Source organism: Notamacropus eugenii, chromosome 3 (genome assembly GCF_028372415.1).
Source record: "Notamacropus eugenii isolate mMacEug1 chromosome 3, mMacEug1.pri_v2, whole genome shotgun sequence".
Taxonomy (NCBI): domain Eukaryota; kingdom Metazoa; phylum Chordata; class Mammalia; order Diprotodontia; family Macropodidae; genus Notamacropus; species Notamacropus eugenii.
In genome coordinates this window covers 93,734,318-93,762,066 of record NC_092874.1, presented here as the reverse complement: position 1 = coordinate 93,762,066, position 27,749 = coordinate 93,734,318, and the positions used below count along the sequence as shown (strand labels likewise).

Sequence of the window (27,749 nt, the reverse complement as noted above, 5' to 3'; positions counted from 1 at the left end):
AAAATGGATTTGCAAAGATGTATTTTCACAATCTATGCAGAGACTGCCAGAAATTTCATTAAAAACTGAAAGATAACCTGATGTTTTGGATTATGTCAGTACAACTTCAGTCTTTGCTATTAACTTTCAAAATTCATAGTTGAATGAGACTTTTTTGAAAGTTCCTTTTTTCTTTAAAAATTTTTATTTTGAACTTAGTACTAATATTTTAATTTATAAAATAGAACAGAAAAGGAGGATTGTATGTGAAACTGCAAATTTCTATTTTGTGTGGGGGTGGGGAGGCTTTAAAAAAAGTTTATAATAAATTCAACATGCTACTTTTAAAACTGTCCTGTTTTCCTTTTTCCTTTTAAACATCTTTCTATTCCTTGCTGTGCAATTAGAAATGCTTCAATGGCCCTTTTTTTAAGCAACGTTATTAGTAGCTGCCCTCTCTCCCCCAAATTCTACCCATCAATAAAAAAAGAAAGAAGGAAAGAAAGGAGAAGCCTTCTAACAAATAAACATAGTGGAACAAAACAAATCCATAGATTTGCCATGTGTGTCTTATTCTGTACTTTAAGTCCATCATCAACCCCATGATGGGAGGCAGGTAGCATGCTTCACCCTTGGTTCTCTGGAGTCTTGGTTAGTCAGAGTTCTTAAGTCTTTCAAAGTTATTTTTCTTTACAGTGTAGTTACTATATAAATTGTTCTCCTTGTGCTTCCTTAATTATGCATCTATTTGTACTTTTTTTTTTTAACAGGACAGTTATATTCAATTTCTCCCTTTTTGATACATCACATTTATACTATAATATTTATTTTGTGAATCAGTTGTAAAATACTTTTCAAAAAGTGGTTGAAATGTTTGTCCTGAGTTATAATTCATTATCTTCTGATTATTAATGTATTTTGTGCTTCTTCCTTTATTTTTCCTTTTGCCAAGGTTGGTAGGCATTATCATATGGAAAGATTACATGTGACGATGAAAATATTGCTAGACTTAGAGATGTGAGAGACCTGGGTTCAGATCCTACCTCTGACACTAGCTATGTGAACACAGGCTAGTCATTTAACTAGACAGCTAGATTGTATCGTGGTTAGAGTTCTGGGCCTCGGTTAAAGAAGATCTGAGTTCATATTTAGCCTCTGACACTTACTAGCTGTGAACCTGGGCAGTTAACCTAACTGCTCTCTGCATCAGTTTCTTCATCCTTAAAATGGGGATTACACCACATACTTCCCAAGATGTTTTAAGGATAAAATGAGCTAATATTTGTAAAGCACTTTGCATACCTTAAAATGCTTTATAAATACTTGCCATTGTTATTATTGTTTTTGTTATTATCTCCTTTGGATCTCATTTTCCTCCCCAGTAAAGTGGAGATAATAATACCTGCAGTTCCAGCCTCAGAGTTGTTATGAGATACTGTCTGTAAAAGTCCTTTGTACATTTTAAGGTGCTATTTAAATTGCTGGCAAGAGCAGTAAGCCATCAACTCTTGAACTAGGAATATTCGAAATAACAATTTTTCTTCAGGAAATTGCTATTTTTCTGGAGCAACTGTTGAAAAATTGACTTTAAAGCATCATTGATAGTTGCTCTCATTGTCCAACTCCTCTGAAAGTTAGGTGGCCTTAAAGGTTAGAGATACAAAGTAGAGACCTGTGTGTCTCTTTGAATATTGTCCTCGAGCATTATCTAGAGCATAGCGGTGAAGATTTGCTGCTTCACATTAATTATACTATTAGGAGCTGGCCAGTTTCCCCACAGAAAAGACCCTTTGGATGATAACCACTGTGGTAGTTCTGAATTGTTCAGAGATATGTGAAATGTGTCCTTCCATCTCGGTGATATTTTGGTCTTTTTCACAGAATCAAGATTTTGAAGCATTGTTACCATGTAGTCTAGTTTTTTCCCACCTAATTTTTCTGATCAGCAAAAGATTTATTACCTGTGCTTACTACTTCAGACACATAGATGTGAACAAACAGGAAAACCCAAACAAAACTGACTGGAAGGAGGTTCCTTCCTCCTTCCAGGTTTGTGGGTCCTGCCCCTTGAGCCACTAAGGAGTACTTTTCTCTGACAGTGAAGGTTGAGCAGGCTTTGGTAGAGAATTTAAGTATTTTTCTAATCCATGGTAAAACTCATGGAGAAACAGTGATTGTAGTTTACTTCTCAGTAGGGTACCCTATTTTATGATGTAATAATAAATAATTATCTACCACTCAGAAGAAAAAATTTAAACATATAAAGTACACAGATTAGAAAAGAACCCAACCATATTGCAATGCATTTCTCAAAAAAACCAAAACAAGTTCATGGACAGATCCCAAGTTAAGAATCTCTGATCTGTATTCTGTTAGTTAAGATGTTGTGATGGAGCTTTCTTGAAATGTTTCTTTTCTTCATCCTTTTCCAATACTTTCACTAGTTTAACATCTAATCATATCATGTGTGACATTATATAACTATCTTGGTTTCCCTTTCTTTTCTCCCTTTTATTCATTCTGTAGGTTGTTGTCAAGTCAGTTTTTCTCAAAACATTGTTTTTAGGGAGACATGGTAACAGTGGAAAGAACCGTGGATTGGCTCAGGACCTGGGTTCCAGTCCCATCTCCGCCACATACTTATTACCTGTGTGACTTTGGATAAGCCACATCATCTTGCTGGCCTCAATTTCCTGATCTCTGAAATGAGGGTATTAGATGACACCAAAAGTCCCTTCTCAGCTCTTCAATCAATGATCAAATGATTATTTTACTTGCTCAAAAACATTCATTGTCTTCTTGCTGATCAGAGAATAAAAGACTAACTCCCCCTGTCAGGTAGTAAAGATCCTGTAATCTAGATTGAGCTTACCTGGCCAACTCCCTAATGTGAGCCATGTTCAGCCAGGCAAGTCTGCCTTCTGAATGCTGTTCATTCCTTCCCTTTTTGTGTCTGTTCTGGTAACGTGTACACTTTTTTCTTCATCCATATTCTTCCCCAGCCACTGCATGGCTCTCAGATTTCTCTCTCCTCAGAATGTGTGGGTGCTTAGTATTTGTCACATTCATGTTGGTATTTAATCACATACCAACCTCTTTTACTTTTAAGAAACTTTCATATTTTTCTATTTCTTGTCTCACCAACAAGATTGCACTTTTTTTTTTGAGGGTAAAGATTAGAGGGTAGTACATTTTTTAACTCTAATGTACTCATAAAATGTAGACTGTTCCACTTAAATGGAACTATATGAAATACATTTTTTTTTTGCTGTTTTATTGAAAATTAAGAATACAGGCAGCATTGTGAGGTGTAAAGAATGTTAGACTTGAAGACTCTTCTTAGCTCTCTTAGTTGGGCATGGCCCTTAACTCACTCTTCCTCAGATAACTTCATAGGACTTATCTAAGTTATAAATAGATTTGTCACTTGCATTTGTGGAGAGATTTTCCACACTGGAAGTTCTGTTATAATCATAGATCCTTTTGAGTATTGAAAATAAACATGTAAGGGACAGGGCTAGTGATTGGACCTATGATTTCATTTATATAAGGAATTCTTAGCTGAGAAAACTCCCTCTACCAGTGTAGGTTGACACAATCTCTGTAACTTGTAATGTTAGAGTTTCTTAGGGAACTGAGAGGTTTGATGACTTGTTGAGGGTCACAGATCAGTATGAGATAGGACCTGAACCCAGATCTTCTTGACTGAGACCAGTTCTTAAAGAACATTACACCATGATGTTTCAAATAGGCAATAATAGAAATATTTTCTAATATGCTCTGTAATTGTTGAAATGGATTAATTTGGTTTCTAGGTGAAGCTGTTTTATTGAGTCATTAAACTTAAGAAATCCTTCTTTAAAAATTATTTTTATTAATATCTTTTATTTTTTACATTGCCAAATATATCCCATTCTCTTCTTCTCATTAAGCCATCCCTTGTAATAAAGACCAAAAAAGAAAGAAGAAAAAAGTGGGGTACAAAAAACCAATAATATTTTAAACATAATATTTTATACCCATAGCCCCCTACCTCTGTAAAGACAGAAGGGAGGTTTAAAATAATTACGATTACAATTACATCTTACTACCATCATCCAATCTGTGCTCCTATAACATATGACCTCTCAAATCTTGCTTGGTTTAAATGCAATTTAAATTTAGCATGTCTTTTTATTGTCTGCTTTTTTTTTAACCTTGCCTTTTAGTGCTTTAGTAGTAAATTGTATCCTGTTTTTGGCTCTCATTCTGTTATTCTGTGGGAGAGAGCCATCTGCTCAGCTGAAGTATTCAAAAGGGTATATGAAGTAATGGAAATAAATGAAATTTTGAATTTTTGCACGGTGGCACAATTCAGATACCTAATAAACATCATTAATTCAGTAACCTTTACTGAATAGGTGCTCTGTGGAGTAGAGTGTTATGAAGAGATGCACAGCCTGGAAGACGTGCAGTATGTGGACAGAGGCATGTGTGGCTGAAGAATACTTAGAGCAGAGCAGCAGCTCAGCAAACCCCAATGCAGTTGATTAGAGGAAACTTGATTAAGCACATACTTTGTGCAAGACTGAGCTGTGTGCTGGGGATTTAAAGCTCAAAATGAAACAATGCCTGCTTTCAGGGTGCTTATATTCTACTGGGGAATGCAGTGTTTACAGTTAAGTCTGAGGTAATTTGAAGAGGGAGAGACTACTAACAGTTGGGAGAAATCAGGAGGCTTTCTGGAGGAGGTAATAACTTAATTGAACCTTGAAGAGGACAGTCTGAGAGGTGGACATGAGAAGCGTGAACATTCCAGACAATTAGAATAAATTCTTGGTTATCTGGAAAGGTAAGGGTTGGTATTTTGGTTAGTAACTATATAATAGCATATATGAATTACTGATTTTCAAAAGTATTTGAATCTAGTGAAGTATATTCAGCACCAAATCTTTTTTTGGGGGGGAGGTTAGTGGTTGTAGTGGTGAAGATCTGCGATTTCATTGATTTGGGGAATAGAGTTAAGTTCCTAGTGAAGAAAATCCTCTATTAAAATAAATCTGTAAGTTGCCTGGGGACACTGAGAGGTAGGTCGCACAACTGAAAAATATACCTCAAAGGTAGAATTTGAACTCAAGGCCTACTCCCTACCTGTGTCTTGCTGTCTGTCTCCCTGACCGCCTGCCTTTCTCTGAATATGGTTTATTTCTTCAAGAGGTAGTAGAGGAACTGTTCAGAAGTGGACTCCAGTCAAACCAATTGAACAGTTTTTTGCTTTTTTAAATAGTATTTTATTTTTCCTAATTTTTACATTCATTTAAAAACAATTGAGTTCCAAATTTTTTTCCTCCCTCACCTCCTACTTCCCTAAGACAATAAACAGTTTGGTATTGGTTGTATATGTGTAATCATGTAAAACATTTCTATATTAGTCAGAATAAACATTATTAAGCACTTACCCTGTAGAAGGCATTATGTTAGGTACAGGGTATACAGAGACAAAAATGTAACATTCTCCGTCCATAATAAGTTTACATTCTGCTTTGAGGAGTTTGTTCTGTGAAGTTTGGGTTCCACTGAAGGTCCTCATTTGGGGACCTAGAAGGCCATGTGTAGCCTTAAGGCCCTAGGTTCCCCACCCCTGCAATAATCCAAGCAAAAGGCAAGGAAGATCTGAACTAGGAGGAGTTAGGGAGTTACCTGTAGTGGCAATGTGAGAAGAGGGAAGTGACAGATGGGAGAATTGTGGAGGAAGAAAAGACAAGCCTGACAACTCATTGGACATAATGGGGTGAGTAAGTAAAGAATTGAGGATGATGCTGTGGTTGTGAACCTTGGGTGAGTGGGAAGAGGACTGGGTTTGAGAGAAAAGATAATGTAATGAGATCTTCTGTACAGATCTCAATCCATGTATACTTGGCTACTTTTTTGTTACTCATTCTGTTCCAGTGAAAATCAAAGGTGACCAGGGTCTTACTTGTCTGTTACAGCCACTGAGTAACCTGGGGATCAAGGTATGAAGACGTTGGGAGGTGTGGAGAGGTATTTTACCTGTGTACCCGCCCTGCTGTGGTTCCTGGATCATTGTAGGCTAATAAGGTTATAATTGGCTGTGGGGGGTTATGTCCAGATATAGCTGCAGGAAACCTACTGTTGAAAGGTATTGAGTAGAAGGTTAATAGGTGAAGGGGCTGATGTAAATATATTGTAGACAAGCCTGATTGACTTTCTTGGGGAGGTTGAGATCTGACCTCTTTTCTTAATCTCTAATTTCTTGCCATGGCTGCTTTAGGGTCATGCCATGGTCCTGTGTGAGTGCAGATCCCAGCTTTGGAAACTGCCTTTGAAAGACCAGAGATACTAATTGTAGCAGGCAGCTGGAACTTAAATCAGAGAGTACAGGGTTAATATTAATTTTTTTCTTCCATATCTCCAACAATGATGATAGCAACACATCCATGCCCATACTTGGCCACTCTTGTGCGAGTTCTCACAAAAGTTTACCATAAGAGATCTATGCAATATGTTGGAGGCTTTTCTTGATTTCTTCCATTTCTCTCAACATTGAGAAGTTGCCACTGGAGCACTCTGGTTATTCATATGTTATTCCTTGCTCATACCTCATGACCAAGGCATCTTCTCTTCCTGTTATACAGTCTTTTATATACTCTTGTTCTTTTTCGGAATTTCTCCTTGATTATATGTCTTTTCACACTTGCCATGTACCTTTCCATTGTGCTGTGATGCTCATCTTTAATTTTTCATAGGCAGTGGTACTGCATGTCCCCCATATAGCAACACCAGTAAAATCTTAATATTGAAAAGGTGGGCCTTTATTTGCTTTGGGAGCTTTGGAGGTCAGTAAAAGGGCTTTGAAATATTCTGAAGCAATCTACTCCTTTCAAGTCTAGAAGAGGGCTTTAGGCTGGAGAAAGTTTACTTCTTAATATGTCTAGAAAAATTAAAAAGGAGGTTTATAATATAATGTCATAGAGGGAACTCCAAAATCTATGAGATCATTGATCCGTTTGAGTATGAAATCATACTTTTGACATATTGGATATTAAATGTAATTAATCTTAACATAGCAATTATATTTTATATATCTGATTTTCTAAATCTAGCCTTGACTCTAGCTTGTAAGTTTTCAGTGGGCCTTAGATCAGGTGAGTTCCCAGACATTGAAGCTTAAATTTTTTACCTTTTCATGATATGTGTCATGGTGCAAGGCTGTGTTGCAATATTCCATCTCCATTTGGATGTTTCTGTAATTCTAGAACAGTTGTGCTTCTTTTGTGTGTGTGTGTGTGTGTGTGTGTGTGTATATGTGTGTATGTGTGTGTGTGTGAACATTCATCATTCTTTTAATGGGGACAAGACTTCTTGGCCTACTGGAAGTAAAAAAATTCCATAAACTGCCCCCCCCCCCCCCATGTTTTGTAGTCTAATGAAGATACCTACATCTTACAGTATCACGTGGACTTCCTTTTAACAATGTTTTTGGTACAGTTTTGAATGAAAAAGTGAGTTTCATCAGTAAGAATTATCTTCTAACAATCTTTAGTATTGTAACAGTTCTTTGTATTATCTCACCTATGACAAGCATTTTTCTTTGTAGCAACAGTTATCAGCTTTTTCTTTTTTAATAAGCTTTTTTTTTTTTTTAACTGTCTTCTCATCTTCTTTCCAGTTTCAAGAAGTCTGTACCATATGGTAGAGGAATCATTAAGGGCCCTTTTAGCTGCCAGGTCTCTCAGGTCTCTGCATGTTTTTGGAGACTTAATTAGGCTGTTGACAGCAGTAGAATTTAGTTTCTCTCTGGCACCCTTCTTCCCTTTTTTGGCGGGGGGGGGGGGGGGGGGGGGGGGGTAAATGGATCTTCTTTCACTGAGAGTTTGGATTTTCCTTGTGATGCTTGACTTCCTTAAATCAACAGCTGCTAACAGTATTCTGTTTAAGACTGACAACTTTTGCATGTTTTCTTAGAATAATACTGAAGTTAAAATGAAGAGAGCAATGAAAGATGTTTATGTGTGTGGCAAGAAATCCAACTTTCAACTGACAGAGAACTAAAGGTGCAAAAATGAGCTTAATCCATTTTCATCTAGTCAGGGTCAAATATTCTGAGTCAGCCTGATATCAGTAGAAGCTAACATACACAAAAGAAAACTATATAAAAATTATTGCTTGTCCCAAAGAATTCATACACCGCTCTGTGTAGAGATTTTACACACACACACACACATGCACGCACACATGCACGCACACACGCGCGCTCACACACACACACACACACACACACACACACACACACACACTTGCATCAATTCCTATAACTCTTCCCAGGCTTTTCTGAATTGTTTCTATTCACAGTACTGTTTTATTATATCCAGGAGCCACCATAGTTATTTCATGTGTCCTCCCTTCTACCCCACCCTCACGCATTCCGTGTTCTGGAGGTAGGATTTGAACCTTGCTCTCCCTGACACCTCTGTTGTCACTGCCTAACACCTACGCTGCCTCTCAACAAATATATTCTAACTGGGTAGTTATATGATAAATATTACCTCCGTATCACTAAAAGGTGAAAACAAAATACAATATACACCTCATTTATGTTCCAGTGAGTTTATTGGAGAATGTAGGTTACTGGCAGCCAGATTTTGTTTATATAGTGACTGGAGAGAATATGAAACCTACTGGGACATCCAGATGGGACACACATTCCTCTAGACCTCTGGAGTTATCTGGCCCTCTGCTAGTCCTTCCTTTACTTATAGGAACGTTAGAATTTGTTTGCAGGCCTCCCACTAGTCTTTGGCAGCTGTGTGATATGGCTGGGTCACTTTGTTTATACATAACAATGACTTTGCTTCTGATATCACTCCTTATCAACAAAGCTGTACCTTTCTAGAGTTCTTGAACTTTTAAGAACTCTAGCCGACCAGGGCACGTGTGCTAACTGCCAATTGGCCAGGAAACTCATTCCTGAGCTTCTGGACAGTTTTTTTTTGACGTGTGATTATTCTGTGGGGCCTTTATGTGAGACTCCTAGGCAGTTTCAGATGTAGAAGCATCTGTTGACTTTGGGGTATGGGATTGAATGAGAGAGGAAAGTAGTCTGTAATAGATTGTTTCTTGAATTATCTCAAGGATGATGTACTCGGTGACTTTGAGGATTGAAGTTTATCTTGGAGTGGGCGATATAATCCACTAGTGTACCACTAAGAATGGCCTTGAGAGAAAAGCTACTTTTATCTTAATGTGTGGGCAAGGACATTTGCAGAAGTTATTTGAGATTTTGGCATGCAAATTAATGAGGCTTCTAGGAATTATACGTTAAAGAAAACTATTAACCCTTAACATACAACTCAAAAAAGATTACAATAAACCACCCTTAACGTAAAATGTGAAAGAAGTCTCGCAAAATGAGGAGTTGCAGGTGCAGCCGAAGTAGACAATGTCTAAGTAATAATTCTGGTAATGATACTGATTTGATCCATATCTTAGCCTCACTTCTAAAGGGAGAAATTTATCTGTAAGTAATGAACCCAGAAATGTGGGTCACAAGTAAAAATGAGACCTTGGCTTAAAAAGAAAAAAAGAAGAAAAAGCTACTTATGACATGCCTACCTTCAAGGAGCTAATATTTTACTATAAAGAATTGAAATGTGCTTTATGAGGTAGTGAGGAGGTTCCCCATCACTTGAGGGTCTTGGGGGTCGTAAGGAGAAATCTAGGTAGCTCTTTGTTGGGGATGTTGTAGAGGTGATCCTTGATTTATGAATTGGACTACATATAAACCTCAGATATCCCTTGTAGCTTTGAAATTCCATGGATTTCTGTATAAGTATGGGTTAAACAAGATGAACTCTGAGACTTTTTAAAAAACTCTTTGAAACTTCAAACAGATCTTGATAAACAATATGTATAGTAACTTTGAAAAAGAAAGCAAAAACATTGATCTGAAAGTCTTCCTAAAACCATAACCTCCTTAACTTGGATAATATTGGCTCTGGCTTAGGTTTTCCAGAGAAGGTAAGTTATGACAAGAAACTAGTTCCTTTTGTCATCACCTGAGATTTCCCAGGGAGGAGGAGCAGTGCACAGTTAGAAATCAACTCTCAAGTCCTATTGAATAGCTGGCTGTTTGACTGTAAGAGCTGAAGAAGGATTGAAAGAGAGTTTGATGCACAGACAATACTTAAGAAAAAACAACTCTAAGCATAAAAGGTAAATAACTAAACTTTAAAGTGACATATTTTAAACTTAAATTTAGAAAATTTTTTTTACTCAAAAGGAGAATGAAAACTAGATGCAAATGTTTATCCCCAAGTGCTCACTAGAACAGTAGCGTTTCATTAGTTTTGTAGTAAAAGATGTAAAATAGAGGGGTATCAGAACGTTAGTTAAGCTCATGATTCATGAGGGAATATGCTTGTTTCAGATTTAGAGCAGGAATTTTTAACCTGGGTCCCACAGTTCCCCTACTCTAATGGGTGACTATGGAGATTTCAGGGGATTTGTGAACATGCATAGGAAAAAAAAAGTCTTTATTTTCACTAATCTCTAGCTGAAATTTAGCATTTGCTTCAATGATTTAAAAACATTATTCTGAGAAGGGATCTATAAGCTTCACCAGATTGGCATAGGGGTCTGTACATGACTTTAAAAAGTTAAGAACTCCTGTTGTAGTGTGTGTTTTTAGTTATCTGTTGAATGTAAAAGTCTCATTTAGAAGATTTTCTTATTAATTAAATGCCAAAGAAAAGTATTTGGCAAATGAGTAGAACTACAAAACATTTTAATTATCAGGTTTTAAAACTCATTCTGTTATCCTTATGCTCTTTAGTAGGGAAATATATATTTTTTTCATTTCCTAGGAACAAAATAAAACATCATCTCTTAAATCTTGCAATACATAAAAAATGCAGTCCTGTATAAATTATGTTTGTATTTTCAGTTGAGTAAATTTTTGAGTGACTGCCTGTTGTAATGTAAATGACTGAAGCAGATTTGAAGTTAAACAGAAAACACTATTGATTATATGGAGGGAGTTTTGGAGAGTAAAGGAGGAGAGAACCTAATGAGGTGTTGTTTGTTTTTGTAACTTTTTTGGTTTAACAGTTTCTGATTAAGAAAGATGTTGAAATTTCATGAACAACTTAGAGAAATAGAACATCATAGGAAATGATAAGGTAACTGAGGGCCTGGTCTGTATTAATTCTTAGAATGATTGTACTCCATGTCCAGAGTTCCATGTTATTGAATTACTTTAGGAAATTCACCAAGAGATCTCTAATTTTTTTTTATTCTAATCTGAATTGATGTGTACATTTAAACTGAGTAGGAGCTTGTAGGATTTATTACCTTGTCTTCAAAGTAGTTTAGATAAAAACCATTTTTCTTTAATAATAATACTTAATTCTAATAGTGACAATAGCAATTATGCATTTTTGATATTCTATTTTAACAAAATGAAGAAAATCATATTATTAATTTGATATTCTTATGCTTTCTTATACTAAGATTTGATAATTTAAGTAATAGGGTTGGTTTCTTAAAACTGTAATTGTGTGTATTCTTGTACAAAGTGTTTCCTGAAGTAGTATAGTAATGTAGCTCATTTCTCAAAGCTGACCCATTGTTAATTGGGCATGTATTTTGAGAGTAGTTCTCCCTCTCCCTCACCCCCACTAGTAGTGATGAATTCAGGATTTTCCATCTACTTTAACCTTTGGAAAATTGACAAGACTGCTGACTGCAGAAGACTATGGGAGAGCAAAGCCAGTTGGCCCACACAGGAGTCAAACCTTTGACCTTGTCTTCGTTAGCATGCTGCAGAGTTCTAACTGAGCTAACTAGACACTTTTTGAAGTTAAGAATGGTTTCTTTTATACTCTTTAAAGTTTACAGTTTTTCATTGCTTTTATTTTTTTTTAAATTATACTATTGTTCCCTCTGTTAGCAAAGAGGAACTGTTTCAATGAGATACCTTATTGTCAGATTTTTTTTCTAACTGAAGTAGAAACATGTAGCAATGAACAAGTACTTAATAAATTGACGGTTAGGTGTCAGGTACTAATAGGAATTAGGTAATAATAGGAATAGTAGCGTATTTCAGGAATTGATGAAACAGAGTTGTCTTTTGAAAATATAATTAACTACTAAGTAATGTTAGATTTGTCAAGAAATTAAAAATATAGGTCATGATGTAAATGTTAGCATTTAAGAAGATTATACAATTTAATAAGACAAAATAACTTGCCGTTCCCTTCAGCACACCTGCTACCCAGTGCTCTAGAACTAATTTCACAGGGCATCATTTATAGAAGTAGATTTTTAGGTATTAAATATATATGTCCTTCACTTAATTCTTCCCTTCTTTTAGACTGATCCTCAGTTTCCTTGTCCTTTGAAGTTGAAACCTGTATAAAATATAGTTTGCCTTGAATTTTTTAGGATTGTCCATTAACCTGTTCTGCTGGGCTCTGAGCCTTATAGCTTATGAGTTCTGCTTCTTAAAGGAAAATAGCAAGCAGCAACCTGTCTTCTGTGGTATGAATTATGTCACATAGTTTATGGAGTTTTAAAATTTCTTCTGAAATACAAGTTCATTATAAAGAAGCTTCGTTTTCTAGAGGTTTCAGTACTTGTGGCATTATTGTAGACTTTGGTACATGAATGATTATACCAGCTACTTGTGTCATCACAACAAACAACACAACAAATGCCTCCCCCCCAATATAAATAAATATGTATATTTGCATACATGTATTTTTAATAGCATAATTTATTTGCTCCCCCTACAACTTTCACACAAGTATGTGGTGTAAATTTTAGGAACCACATGAGACTGAATTTCTGGTCAAACTAAGAAGAGTTCTATAATTTGTTATAATTACTAATAATTTTCAGAATGGATTATAATTTATTAGTGTTACTGTTATTTGCTATATGTTATATGGTACAGGAGGGAAGTGTAAATATCAGGTTACACATTCTTCATGAAGAATCAGGACCAAATGGCTATTACTTGGTGTTTGTATAACTGCTAGCATTACATAGAAATCATTAGGTTTTTCTCGTGCTGTTTAAGATGTGGTATGGTTAACAATTTTTCTCTGCCCAAAATGAGTATCATTTAACTAATGAGTATTCTTTAACTTATGACTGTAACCAGTCTTTGTTGAATGTTGCTTGAAAAATAGCAGTTTCTTTAGAATTTGTTAATTATCAGATAATTTACTTATTATTGACATAAAACTAGTAATATAAACATATATTCTGATTGAAATATGCAATTGTCAGTGAAATACTCAAATAGTGAGTTTAAGAGAAATTTGTTTAAAGATAGTGAATTTATTTAATGACATACACAAAAAAATTAATAATTTTCTGTTTTCGGGAAGAGAGAAAAGAAATTTACAGCTTCCATGGCAAAGTTGCTACATTGATTGCAGAATGTTACTTTTATCCCCAAGTTTTCATGGGAAACTAACATTACAATTTTTTGACTGATTGGCTGCTTCTTTAACTGGGAAAAGAAATATCTGTATGTGGATTAAAAGAAACATTAGTAATATATCCAGATGAAGGAAAAAGTCTCCCTTTTTTAAAAAGCTACTGGGAGATTATACCAAAGAGTTTCACCAAATAAAGTATCTTTGCAGCAGTGAGTAGAGGGAGATTGTAAATAATAGGGACACATATGTGATTATTGCTAACATTTATGAAAATAGAGCAGCACATGCCAAAATCACAATAGAAAATAGACACCTATTTGTTATAGATCATGTTTCACTAAATAGTACGCTATTTTATTTGTTTCTTGAGCCTGCAGATTTTATGGTGAGCAGATCATAGAATCAGAGATTTAAAGCAGAAAAAGACCTTAGAATGTCATCCAGTCCAATGAGATACATTTTCCAGTAAAGGAAAGTAGGGAAATTAAGAGATTAATCCAAGACCACACAGGCAGTAAGTGACTTGAGGCAAGACTTGAATTCAGGTCCTCTGGACACTAAGGCCTTTTCTTTTTAAAATAAAATTTAATTGATATCTTTTGTTTTAATATTGACAAAATTTTACTCAATATCCTTTCCCCTTTTCCCATCCCAGAGAGCCATCCCATATAACAATTAATATTTTAAAAAATTTCCCCCTTTTTATTTTTTAATTTTATTTTTAATATTTTCCCCCATTTACATATAAAAGCAATTTTTAACATTTATTTTGAAAAGTTTTGAGTCCCAAATTTTCTTCCTCCCTTTCCTTTCCCCTCTCTGAGATGGTAAGCAATTTGATATGTTATACTTGTACAATCATGTAAAAAATATTTCCATATTAGTCATGTTGTGAAAGAAAACACAGACCAAAAAAAAAACCCAGAAAAAAATAAAGTGAAAAATGACATGCTTTGATTGGCATTCCCTTTGGAATAGTTTTGGATCGCTGTATTGCTGCAAAGAGCTAAGTCATTCAAAATTGATCATCATAGAGTAATGCTTTTACTGTGTGTAATGTTCTCCTGGTTTTGTTCATTTCACTTTGTATCACTTCTTGTAAGTCTTTCCAGGCTTTTCTGAAATCATTCTGCTTGTCATTTCTCATGGCACGGTAAGATTCCGTGACAATGATATATCACAGCTTTTCCTAATTGAAACACATCCCCTCCCTTTTCAGTTTTTGCCACCACAAAAAAAGCTACTATAAATATTTTTGTACAGATAGGTTCTGCCAACCTTTTCTTTCTTTCTTTTTTTTAATGTCTTTGGAATACAGACATGGTGGTAGTATTGCTGGATCAAAGGGTATGTACAGTTTTATAGCCCTTAGGGCATAGTTCTGAATTGCTTTCCAAAATGGTTGGATTAGTTCACAATTCTACCAAGAATGCATTAGTGTCCCAATTTTCCCACATCCCCTCCAACATTTATCATTTTCCTTTTCTGTCATATTTGCCAATGTGGTAGGTGTGTGTTGTTACCTCAGTGTTGTTTTAATGTCCATTTCTTTAATCAATAGTGATTTAGAATATTTTTTCATATGACTATAGACAGCTTTGATTTCATTGTCTGAAAACTGTTCATATCCTTTGACCATTTATCATTTGAGGAATGGTGTATGACTTGTTTCCTTATAAATTTGACTCAGTTTATATATTTGAGAAATGAACCCTTTATCAGAGATACTTGCTGTAAAATTTCCCCCCAGTGTTTTGCTTTCCCTCTAACCTTGTTGCATTGGTTTTATTTGTGAACAACCTTTTTAATTGAATATATTCCAAATTATTCATTTTATATCTTGTAATGCCCTTTATCACTTGTTTGGTCATAAATTCTTCCCCTCTCCATAGATCTGACAGGTAATTCTTATTTTATTTATGGTATCACCCTTTTATGCCTAAATCATGTACCTATTTTGACCTTATCTTGGTCAACAGTGTGAGATGTTGATCTATACCCAGTTTTTGCCATACTGTTTTCTCAACAGTTTTTGTCAGATAGTGAGTTCTTGTCCCCAAAACTTAGGTCTTTGGGTTTATCAAACATTAAGTTACTATGGTCATTTAGTACTGTAGATTGTGTACCTAATCTATTCCACTGATCCACCATTCTATTTCTCAACTAGTACCAGATTGTTGTGATGATTACAGTTTTATAATACAGTTTGAGATCTAGGATAGTAGGCTACCTTCCTGCACATTTAAAAAAAAAATGAACTCCCCTAATATTCTTGACCTTTTGTCCTTCCAAATGAATTTTGTTTTGATTTTTTTCCAACTATAAATTTTTTGATAGTTTTGTTATGGCACTGAATATGTAAATTAACTTAGATAGTATTGTCATTTTTATTATATTGACTGGCCTACCCATTTGCAATTGATATTTCTCCAGTTGTTTAGATCTGCCTTTTATTTGTGTGAAAAGTATTTTGTAATTGTGTTTATATAATACCTAGAGTTGTCTTGGCAGGTAGATTCACAAGTATTTTATATTTTCTAGTTATTTTAAATGGAATTTCTCTATCTCTTGCTGCTGGCCTTGTTGGTTTTGTGTGTGTGTGTGTGTGTGTGTGTGTGTGTGTGTGTGTGTGTGTGTGTGTATCACACACATATATATAAAGGCTTATGGTTTATGTGGCTTTTTATACTAACATTGTTAATTATTTCAGTTAGTTTTTTAGCTGATTTTCTAGGATTCTCTAAATGTAGCATCATGTCATGTGCAAAGAGTGATAGTTTCATTTCCTGATTGTTTATTCTAATTCTTTCAGTTTCTTTTTCTTCTCTTATTGCCATAGCTAATATTGAATATTAGTGGTGATAATGGGCGTCCTTGCTTCACCTGGCTTCTAATTTATCATCATTGTAGGTAATGCTTGCTGATGGTTTTAGATAGATACTACTTATTTTAAGTAAAGCTCCATTTATGCTTTCCTATGCTTTCTAGTGTTTTTAATTGGAATGGGTTTTGTATTTTTGTCAAAACCTTTTCCTACAAATAACATTTTTTTGTTTGCTTTTGGAGACAAACAGTTTTAAGTGATTTGCCCAGGGTGACATAGTTAGTAAATGCCTAAGGCTAGATTTGAACTCGGGTCTTTCTGACTTAAGGGCTGGTGCTCTATCCACTGTACTACCTAGCTGCCCCTCACAAGTAATATTTTTAAAGAAAAAGATGAAAAAGAGAATTTTAAAAAGCAAACTCAATCAACATATTAAAAAAGTCTGAATATGTGCATTGTTCCATATCTGCGAACCTCCTCCTACTGACGTGTGGGCGGGGGTTGCTTTTTTTCATATCTCTTCTTTAGGACCATACTTTTCTTTGTAATTTTACAACATTCACTCTTCATTAGTTTGTAGTTTTTCTTTCTGTTTACATGATTGTAGTCATTGTGTGTATGATTTTCTTGGCTCTGCTTACTTCACTTTGCATCAGTTTATTTCTTTCCCTGCTTTTCTGTATTCATCATATTTGTTACTTCTTACAGTACAGTAATATTTAGTTACATCTGTGTGACACATTCCCTTTGCTACCATATGCTAAGTTGTAAAGCGATAGGCAGCATGGTGTAGCCTACAGACAATGCCTCAGAGCTGTGACAACGTAGGTTCAAGATCTGTTTCTGACACATAATGTCTATCTCTGGGTAACTCATTTAACCTGTCGGTGTTCTAGGTAACTCTGTAAGAGAGATGTTCTGAAACTGAGACCCATGAACTTGGTTTTAAAGATAGTTTGATAAATATATTTCAATATAATTGGTTTCCTTTGTGTCCTACATATTTTATTTTATGCATTTAAAAATATTATTCTGAGAAGAGAACCATAAACTTCACCAGATTGCCAAAGGGGTCCTGAGACAAAAAAAGGTTAAAAATTCCAGCTCTGAGAATATAAATTGAAGAGAAGTGCCAATCTGCATTGAAAAAGTTAATTTCCTTATCTGTGAGTTCCCTGTTCCAGTGAAATCACAGGTTCAGGTTCTAGTTCCTAAAATATTTAACTTGTATTATGTATTTGAAATTTATTGTGATATGTGATTTTAAGATGCTAGTTTAGAGTTTAAACTTTAAAAGGCTTTTTTCACCTGACTCCTGTTGAGATTTTCTATCAATTCTTGTTGAGTAAACAATTTTTTCCTTTGTACTTTATGTTGTTGGGTTTCTTAAAGACTAGATTGTTGTGCATGTGTTTTGTGAGGCTTGCTAATTGAACAAATCCCACTAATAAAATTGTTTTTTTAATACAGTACCAGATAATTTTGATAATTACTATTACTAATTTGATAACTACTCTAGTATGCCAAATTCCTTATTCTCATTTTCCCCCTTTTTAAAAATATTCTTAATCTTTCATTCTTCTATATGAATTTATTGTTTTTTCTAATCCTATAAACTGTTATTCCCTTGGTTATTTGGTATAATGTTAAATTTATGTACTTAGTTATATTAGTGCAACCTAGCCATGAACATTGAATACTCATTTATTTTTTATGTCTTCCTTTATTTCGGTGAAATGGCGTTGTAATTGTATATGGGTCTTGTATATGTATCTTGGTTAGTGAACTCCCAGACAGGCAATGGATGTTATTTTTAATGGCATTTCTCTTTCTTTTCTTTCTGGTTTCTGTTAGCAATATATAGAAATACAAATGATCTTGTATTTTTATTTTGTATCCTACTTTACTGAAGCAATTGTCTTGCTCAATTTTCTCATTTATTCTCTGGTGTTTTCTAAGTAAGATTATATATGGAAATAGAGATAGTTTTCACTCCTTCTTAGCAGTAACATTATTCCCTTAATTTATTTTTCTTGTTACTACAGTTAGGATTTATGTAAAATAATATTTGTGCCAGTGTATATCATTGCCTGATATTATTGGGAAAGCTTCCAGTGGTTCTTCATTATGAGTATTGCTAGCTTTTGGTTTTAGATAAATGTTTTTGATGATATTAAGGAAAAATTCTTTCAATTTTATGGTTTCTAATGATTTTAATTGAAATGAGTACCATGTTTTATTGAAGGCCTTATCTACATCTCTTGATATATTGAAATTGTACTTTAGACAGAATTTTGCCTCATTTCCCTTTTTAGTAGAATTTATCTTATGCTATTGTAGCATTTTGAAAAGTCTCTGGTGTCTTGAACTCTTTCCTAGTCATACTTTTAGCAAAGTAAAGTGTCAATTTTAGTTAGTTTGAGTTTAGTCAGGTAAACATAAGTACCTCAGTGCCTTTCAAATCTTGTATCCCTGGCTCTTTTTATTTAGCCTTCCATAGCTCCATTTTTCTGCCTTGAAAATACTTAATTTTATACTGTTGACATTTTTCCTTGCATGATTAAGTTTTAATTTAAAAGTGTTGATACTGACATGTCATTTCCTTCATTGATGCTTGATTTTATTACTTCATTGTAGTCATTTCAAACTGCACCTCCAATTTCACCTTTAAAGGTCCTTTCAATTGGCAGGGATGATGATACTTGATCACTTTATACTGGCAGACAAGAGTCAGAGGTTGGCACTTAATTTTTACTTCTCTATGGACTTATAAACTTAATGCAGAATAGTTTTATATTTTTCAAACTGGGGCTTAATAATGCTGACTTATTTCTGAATCCTGATGTTATTGTGAAGATCTTATCATTGGTTTAAAATAAGTCCCTTAGAAATTGTGAGGAGTGTGGGGAGTAAGAGGCAAAGGGATTGCTTACCTTTGGGGATGAGGTGTATCTTCATGTGTCAGTGACTTATTTGAGTCTCTGACCCCTAATTTATTCAGCTGATGTATATTTTAAATACAATTTGAGGTAGGACTGAACTAGAGAGAATTTGCAGGAATATTTATAGCTGTCTTGGAGAAGACTAGCTATAGTAATGTGAGGTAGGAAAAAGCAGAGTTCTATCTAATAGGTCATTCAACACTGACTGTGCATCTTGGTTTGTTTTATTGGGCAACTTATAAAGAAAAAGCAGGAAATGCTTCTTATGTTACCATTTTTGTAATGATGAACAAAAATGATCCCAGTTAAAAATTTAAAATAATGCAGAAGGTTTTAGATAAGGTTATGAAACCAGAGGCAAAGAGATATTTTACAAGTTGATTAGAAACTAGGACTTTTCATTACTGAATATTAGGATGATTAAGCTGAAAGGAAACTTAATTGTGATTCAAACCCCTCATCAGTTTGTGATGAAATTGAGGCATAAGGATTGACTTGCACCAGGACACACAGATAATTAATAACATAGTCAGAACTAGAAACTACTTCTCAGTGCAGTGCCCATTGCAAATACACCAAGCTGCTACTTCTGTGTTCAGTGACAGACATGAAATATTTTAATTGGGACTGTTTACTGCCACATTGGAATATTTTGAGGAAACATACTCAATTGAGATACTCCTTATAAAATGTCTTATATACCTCGAATCTGTGTAAATTTTAGCTGTTGTTATTATCAAGATCCACAAGTTTTAAAAAAATTTAGAATCTCTGGATTTTGGAGCTTGAAGAGATGTTGGATCACTCCATACACTGGTATCATAAATTATCATTGTATTGTATTTATTTTCTCCTTGTAAAAACTGGGACACCAAAAAAAATTTTCAAACTATCAACTCAGCACAAATGTGGAGTTGTGCGTCTTTCTGTGGGCCAAGGAATAACTCAGTCATCTCGTTGACCTTAAGTAAGCGCCAGCAAATTTATCTGTAATGTTTGTTTAAACTTTTTTCATTTAAAGTTATCTAGAGATCACCTTATGGTTTTATTTTATTGGATATGCATTATTGTGCTGGGTAAGCAGTCTTAAGAATGCATGCAAGTTGGTGAATTGAAAATTTTGGTTGTAGAAGATACAATTTATTATATGTCTAAAAATTAGTCTTACTTCCAAAGGGCTCTGCTTCTTTTTTTTTTTTAAGCACTGAATGTGAATTTAGTAAATGATTTATAGGTGCAATGAAGTGTCTTAATGTGAGTTCACTTCCTTCCTTCTTTTCTCAGAATGTTGAACATGGACCTTCAGCAATGCTAGATCTACAATGGGAAGTGTCACACTCCGCTACTTCTGCTATGGGTGCCTTTTCACATCGGTGACCTGGACAGTTCTGCTCTTTGTTTATTTTAACTTTAGCGAAGTGACTCAGCCTTTTAAGAATGTGCCCATCAAGGGGTCTAAGCCCCATGGGCCATTCCCCAAGAAATTTTATCCTCGTTTTACTCGTGGCCCAAATCGACTATTAGAGCCCCAGTCAAAAGTTAACAAGATTGGATCCATTTTAGAAAATCATGTTGAAGATACAGGTAAAGACAACATGGAGCTCTCTCCTGAAATGGGTAAGTAGGGTTCATTTTCAATTTGATGTTGCGTAGGGATGTTATTTCTCAGGATAAATATGAATTTCATTGCTTATATTCTAGGATTACAGGATCACAGATTTTGAATTAGAAGGGGCCTTAGAGGTCACCTGATCCACCCTCTCATTTCACAAGGGGCCCAGAGAAGTGAGATGACTTGTTCAAGGTTACAGTAAGTGACAGAATCTGGATGGAACCTAGGACTTGCTTCTGAAATTTCTGATGAATTTTTTGAGTCACTGACAAAATATTCGTGGCAAGATTAGGGTCCTGCTGGTCAGAAATTTTGGAGTCTTGCTTGGTAGAATGTGAACTGTTTTGTCCATCTTAACAGACTAAAAGTCTTTAGGGAAATACTAATTAAATGCCAGTTTCAGCTGATGTATGTCAGATTCTGAGTTTCTGAGACTGGAATTATAAGCTTTCATGGGTCATACCCATCAAAAGTAGGAACTTACCTTAATCCCTTTTGTGTCAGTGATGTGACTGTGACTCTGTGGTTTACACAGAAATTAACAAATTTAAGAAACATTAAGTATGTTGAGTCCTGTTCTGGCAGAGATATTTTATAAGAGGTGTGGAAGAAGTGAATACAGTCTAGAGAGGAAAACTAAAAATTAAAAGAGAGTTCAAGAAAAGAAACTGAAGTAACATGAAAGGAACTGAAGTGATTTAATCAGGAGGAAAGAAAACTGGGGTTGAGAAGTGAATTAAGAACTTTTTTCTAACATTAGAAGGAAAGTGGACTAAGAATAGAAAATTAAAAAAAGTATTGATCATACGTTTATGTCTGTAGGAAACGTTTTCCTATAATTAAACTGAGAGACAGCATGGCATGCTGGATAAAAGCCAGCCTGGACATTGTAAAAACCACTATGTTAGATCGGCCTCTAACACATACAGGCTGAATATTGTGAGTTGCTATAAAGGAGTTTGTGGAATTGCATTAAAAAGCACTTGACTCACAATGGCCCTGTCAGGGAGGTCATACAAGTTTTATTCTCCCCATTTTGCAGATGAGGAAACTGAGGCTTAGAGAAATGAAGTCATTTTTGTATAGACAGACACGTATGTGTTTGTGTGTATGTATATATGTATGTATATTTTTAATTTTTTAATTTTATTATGTGTGTATAAGAGAAAAAAGGGGCGGAGGAAGATAGGCCAACCTATAGACAGAGACAAAGATAGAGAAACAGAGAGAGCAGAATCAGTGCACTTTACTTGCAAGACAATGTTTTGTTCCTTATTTTAGACAAGATTTATCTAGTAACTCAACAGAGAGTTGAGGAGTGGATTGAGTGCTGGTCTTTTGCCCTCTTTTGACACTTATGGATGTGTGCCTCAGGCAATTCAGTAGGAGGGAATTCCCTATTCTGGTTAAATCCCAGGTCCTAGTCTTAGTCGTTTCCCTAGACTATCCAGGAAAGCATCTGGGGAGTAAGAATGGAAAACTTTCTTATACTTTAAAACCAAAGAGAACAGAATCATCAAAATCAGAAATAAAAAGTAAACAGATTGTAGAGCCTTAATTAGAATTGAATTTAATATTTTAGGATGTATTTTGTATTTGGTCTTGAAAGAGTCCAAGGAAGAATAATGATAAATATATTAAAGTACAGAATTGGTGGGAGGGATGGAATGGTATCATTGAAAACAAGTGCCATCTGTTAAGGGGAAATGATTATTTCTTTAAAATAATGAAGAGGCACAAATGAAGGATGGTGGTAGTTAAAGATCTGTTGGTGTTTCCAGATTTGTCATTTTAGGTGGAGTCTGTGACATGTGACAGAGATGTTAGTCATTTCTCAGAAACTTTATTGGTGTAACTTTTTGTTGTGACATGGAAGAATAAAACTTTCTCTGGCTAGATTGAAGTACAGAAAATGTTCCTGTGATTAGGACAGTTGGGGACAAGTTACTGAATACTATCACAGTCATTAAAGAATTAGAAGACGAGTTGTGAGTGAGATAGATTAGGAAAGAACCTGGAATTACAGTAAAACTTTACCTGGAATTCAACTGAGCAAAATTTTTAATTATCATGTTCTTCTTACATTCTAATTTTATCACTGTATCATGTTAAGAAAACAAGCTCATATGAGAGGTTTTTTTTTTTAAAATAACATGTCCTTAGATTAATAAAGAAATTCAATATAGTTTCATATTTTTTGCATCTTAGTCTCCAGTATTGTAGGATGAGAATTAGACTTAGAAATGATGAAACACTTTGGAAAATCTTAAATTTTCAAAGAAAGATTAAATTAAGTTTAGTAAATTGATTGGGAAGTGTGTTAATACATTTGAGAAAGACTTTTTCAACAATAAGAGTTGAAATAAGGTTCAGGTTTTCTGGTTAACCCTTAGTTAATTAGAAAATGAAATTACCCACAACTACTGGGTCATCCTGGTTGAGATTTTGCTCTATTTTGTTTTGAGAAAGGAAGACTGAGAGGTCACTTATGATGATTTTCCTCTTTTAGGATGTTGAACATTCAAATTCAGGAGTATAATCCCTTTACTACTAAGCATCAGTCAATTCCATATTAGAGTACTGTGTCCAGTTTTGTTTCATTATATTTTAGAAGGAAGTGTGGGGTATCTGGAAAATATTAAAAGAAAACATTATGAAGGTTAAAGAAGTTGGGATGTTTTGGTTTGGAGAGATGTATAAAACTCATTTTAAATAGTTTTAAAACATATATGGCCAGTTTTTTACTCTTTCATTAAAAATGTTTTATTGATTCTGTTTCTTTTTTAACATCACTATTAAGTGAGGCAGCTGATGACAAAGTACATAGAGCCCTGGATCTAAGGTCATGAAGACCTATGTTCAAATCCAATCTCAGACACTTACTAGCTAGCTGTGTGACCTTGGACAAGTCACTTCTTTTGTTTGTCTCAGTTTCCTTAACTGTAAAGTGGGGATAAAAATAGTACCATCTTTGTAGGGTTGTGTTAAATGAGGATTAAGGATTACATGAGATGATATTTGTAAAGCATTTAGCACAGTGTCTGGCACATAGTAATTGCTATATCAATACTTATTCCCTTCCCTTCCCCCCTTCTCTAATGACACCCATTTCTTCTCCCCTTCGCCCTTCTTTGTAACAAATAGATATGGACAAGCCAAACAAATCAGTATGTTGGCCATGTCTTCAAATGTATGCCTTATTCTGTACCTCTAGTCCCCTACTTTACTTTTGAAAAGGCTAGAGTCATGCTTCTCTATCAGCTTCCTGGAATAATAATTCTTCATTGATTACATTGATTAGCCTTCTAGTCTTTCAGTGTTGCTTTCCTTGTTATTGGTCATATTGCAAACTGTTAGCCTATTTCTGCTTATATTTTTCTGCCTCAGTTCATACTTGTCCTTAACTCTGGTCACCTATCCAAGAAGAGTATGCATCTCTTTAAATTACAGAACATTTTGTTAGGTATATGGAAAAAACTTCTTAATTGTACAAGGCTGAAATTTAGGGAATCTCCTTTTCCAAGGAGATTGAAAGTCACACCAGCAACAGGTTTTTGAGAGGCGCCTGAACATGAGGTAGAAGTTTTAACCAATGAATGCTTGATGTCCCTTGACTAAATAATTGTAGTCAGTATTTTATATATTGTTTTATATGCAAAGTTGTGTGCTGTCGTGAATGGAATTGTCCTTGGAGTCAGGAAGATCTGGATTCAAGTCCTCCCTCTTAACACATGCTAGCTGTGAGGCTATGGGCAAATCTCATTGCTTTAAGCAACTCTCTAAGCCTGTACATTGCAGAGAAGTTGCAAAACTGTGTAGAGGAAATTTCCTCACCTGGGAGTTCTCTACATATTAATGAAAAAAGGCACAATCCATGTGGTTCTCCTTGTCTCCAATTTTTGTATATTGGGGAAAATGGTTTATCTTGGCTATCAGAAGGTTTGTCTTCCAGGTGTGATCAAACGATTTTAGAGTACATCTAGTGAAGAAGTAGTTGGTTATATTTATATGTTGCTGAATAACTTGCTGGGTAGGATTTCATCTCGAGCCTTAATCCATCTTTTTGTAACTGGAATAGCTTAGATCTAAAGAACATGGTTAATGCCGAGTTATAATGGAATGAGTTAACTTTTCCTGTCATCATTTTTAGCCTATTGCAGTAGAACCAATAATCCTGTCTAAACATGATATACTGACTTTAACTTTTTTCTGTTACAGGTATGATTTTTAATGAAAGAGATCAGGAATTGAGAGACTTGGGCTATCAGAAGCATGCCTTTAATTTACTTATAAGTAACCGCTTGGGCTACCACAGAGACGTGCCTGATACAAGGAATGCAGAGTACGTTTATCATACTAATTTGTTACTACAGTTTAATGTTGTGCTTTAGTGTCCATTTGAAGATGCCATGAAAATAGTATTTAGGTGTGGCAGTTTATAGTGCCAGACTAGTATAGTATATTAGGTGCTGCCTAAGACAGATTTCCAGACCTATACTAATCGAAGCCAGATTATCTGAGTTTGTAATATCATGATTCAGAGCTTACTGGATTTATTTTAATATAGCAAATCAGGTGGCAAATAGATTAAAGATCAAAAGTATTTGTGAATGAACAGTTTTTCCAGTTCATATTACAAGATTGAAAAGTAAAACTAGTGAATTCTCAGGACTTTAAGGAAAGATTCATTTCTCAGATTAAATGTTTAGCTACTGAATAAATTATGAAATATAAAGGACTTTTCTTTTTTGCCATTAAATTAAACTTAGAGTAAATGTTGATGAACCAGAAGCAAATAATTAAAGTGGAAGCTATTTGTATAACAAGCAGTAATTCTGTTGACTTGTTCTTCATGTCATCGTGATATTCTTATGTATGTTATAAAACACATGAAAACAGGTACTTCTTTGTTCTTTGTTCACTATGAGAGGTGGGGTGGCTTGTAGAGTAGAGAGAATGAAGCACTTAGGAGTTGGAACAGGGGAGTTGAGGTCTGGTCCTAACCATTAATATCTCTGAAATCATAAGCAAGTTTCTTAACCTCTCTGAGACTCATTCTCACCTGTTTAATCAGGGACCAATAATTCATGTGCTTCTTGCATCTTAGTCTTCTCCTGTGGAAAGTGTGGTGTAAACACAAAGTGCTCTAGAAACACAAGCCATTATTATCTTTCCTTCCACTCAGACAGGAGGTCAGCCACAGTTACGTAGGGTTCACTTACTTGAGTAACTTGGTCTTGAGTCATTCTGAGAACCTGTCAAGTGTGAATACTTTCAGAGCTTAGTCATAGTATTATTCTTGCCCTCTAATAGCTTGTGTTCTAAGGTGATAATAATACACACAGATCATAAATGTGTGATACAGAAGAATGAAATTCATTTTTACTAATTGAGAGGCAGGTGTGTCTGAAGTATAGGATCTTCTTTTAAAGAAACTTGTTTTTCAGTTCATGTATCTCTCCTGTGCCTGCTACGTGGTAGGTGCTAGAGATATAAAAAGGAAAATGAAAAAATCCCTGTTCTAAAGGAATTTACATCCGCTGGCAATGAGTTGAGATCATTCTGTTTAAACAAACCAAGCCAAAAACATAGAAAACTATTCTCCCCCACCCCCATCCCCAAAGATGGACAGTTTCTCCATGAAAATACCATAGGGATTGGGAAGAAACGTGTAGATGTTTAATTTAGCATGATCCAACAAATCGTATAAGAACAAAATTAAAAAATTTAAAACTTATGTAATAATAGATATTTTATGGCTTCATGTAAGTTGTTATTTTAAAATTCCTTTTTCTTTATTTGAACATTTGTTTTTTGTTGTTAATCAAGTTTACAATTGAGAAAGTTAAACAAAAATTACAAAGCAGAATCACCAATGTCATAGGGATGAAAAGGAATAAGGCAGATGAGGGAATTCCTATAAGCTTATGAGAAGAGGAAACATAAATTTTTGGTGTGAAGAAGAGGTATCCAGAATGATAAACCTAAGCAGAATTCTCAGCTGCCTGTTTAAACTAAGGAGAAACAAGGTGAATATTCCTCTGAAAACTTTGACACTCAGGAAACCTAACTAGTAAACAGTGGCAACTTGATGTTAAAACTTATTTTGGACTTCTGAAAGTTACTGAAATATCCAGAATTTCTTCATTGCTGTGACAAAGTAGATTTGAAGTTACAAGTGATTGCATTCACTTTTATCTTCCTGAGCCTCAGTTTCCTGAACAATCAAATGGAGATATTACCCATAGTATCTGCTCTACAGGCTTGTTTCAGACTGAAACATATATAAATATATGTAAAATTTTCCAGATTTTAAAGCACCATATCAATGTCGTTATTATTGTTAATATTAATATTCATAGGAACACAGGCTCCAGAGCTGGGAAGGGCCTTTTTGAGAATCTCATAGAGCACTCTTACTCTGAGGAAACATGAATTTGGCACAGGAATAAGCGCTCCATTTGTTTTGTTTCTTCATTCCATTAAATTCTGATTTCCATTGACATGATAGTGCATAAGAATAGGGCTTTGCTCTACTTAAAACAATATAAAACAGCTTAGATGATGCTGATGAAATGTTGTTGCCTGCTGTAGACCTAAAATGACCTGCTTTAAGAATTAATTAAGAATTATTTGTGATTATTATGTTACAATAGCTAGCATTTATATCATTCTTCAAGGTTTGCTAAACTTGTATTATCTCATTTGACTCCACTTTGAAAGAAAAAATGTGTTTTCATGTGTTTTTCTGATTTTCAATAAAATTCTGATTTTACTTTTAATTTATGTTATCTTTGATGAAAAGGTTAATAGATCAGGCCAATTTTAAGACTAATCTAGGTCCAGGTTATTAGAAATTCTATATTGGTGTCTTTAGAAGATGTGGAATTTTAATGTGCATTCAATGCCACAAAAACATATCAGTCTTCTTTTGATCATATAATTCT

The 27,749-nt window shown here is 34.6% G+C and overlaps 1 protein-coding gene across 3 annotated transcripts in view; it reads left to right on the top strand.

Moving 5' to 3' along the window:
* The window catches only part of GALNT11 (polypeptide N-acetylgalactosaminyltransferase 11), a 53,204-nt gene that overhangs the window by 4,802 nt on the left and 20,653 nt on the right, over nt 1–27,749 (top strand). For 2 of the 3 annotated variants that reach the window (XM_072652163.1, XM_072652160.1), the window contains exons 2-3: nt 20,475–20,807; nt 25,021–25,144. In XM_072652163.1, the coding sequence (XP_072508264.1) occupies nt 20,513–20,807; nt 25,021–25,144 (419 nt within the window). In that variant the 5' untranslated portion in view covers nt 20,475–20,512. Of the gene's footprint in view, nt 1–10,069; nt 10,192–20,474; nt 20,808–25,020; nt 25,145–27,749 lie in introns of those variants that run through there. The other variant, XM_072652161.1, reaches the window with a different exon arrangement.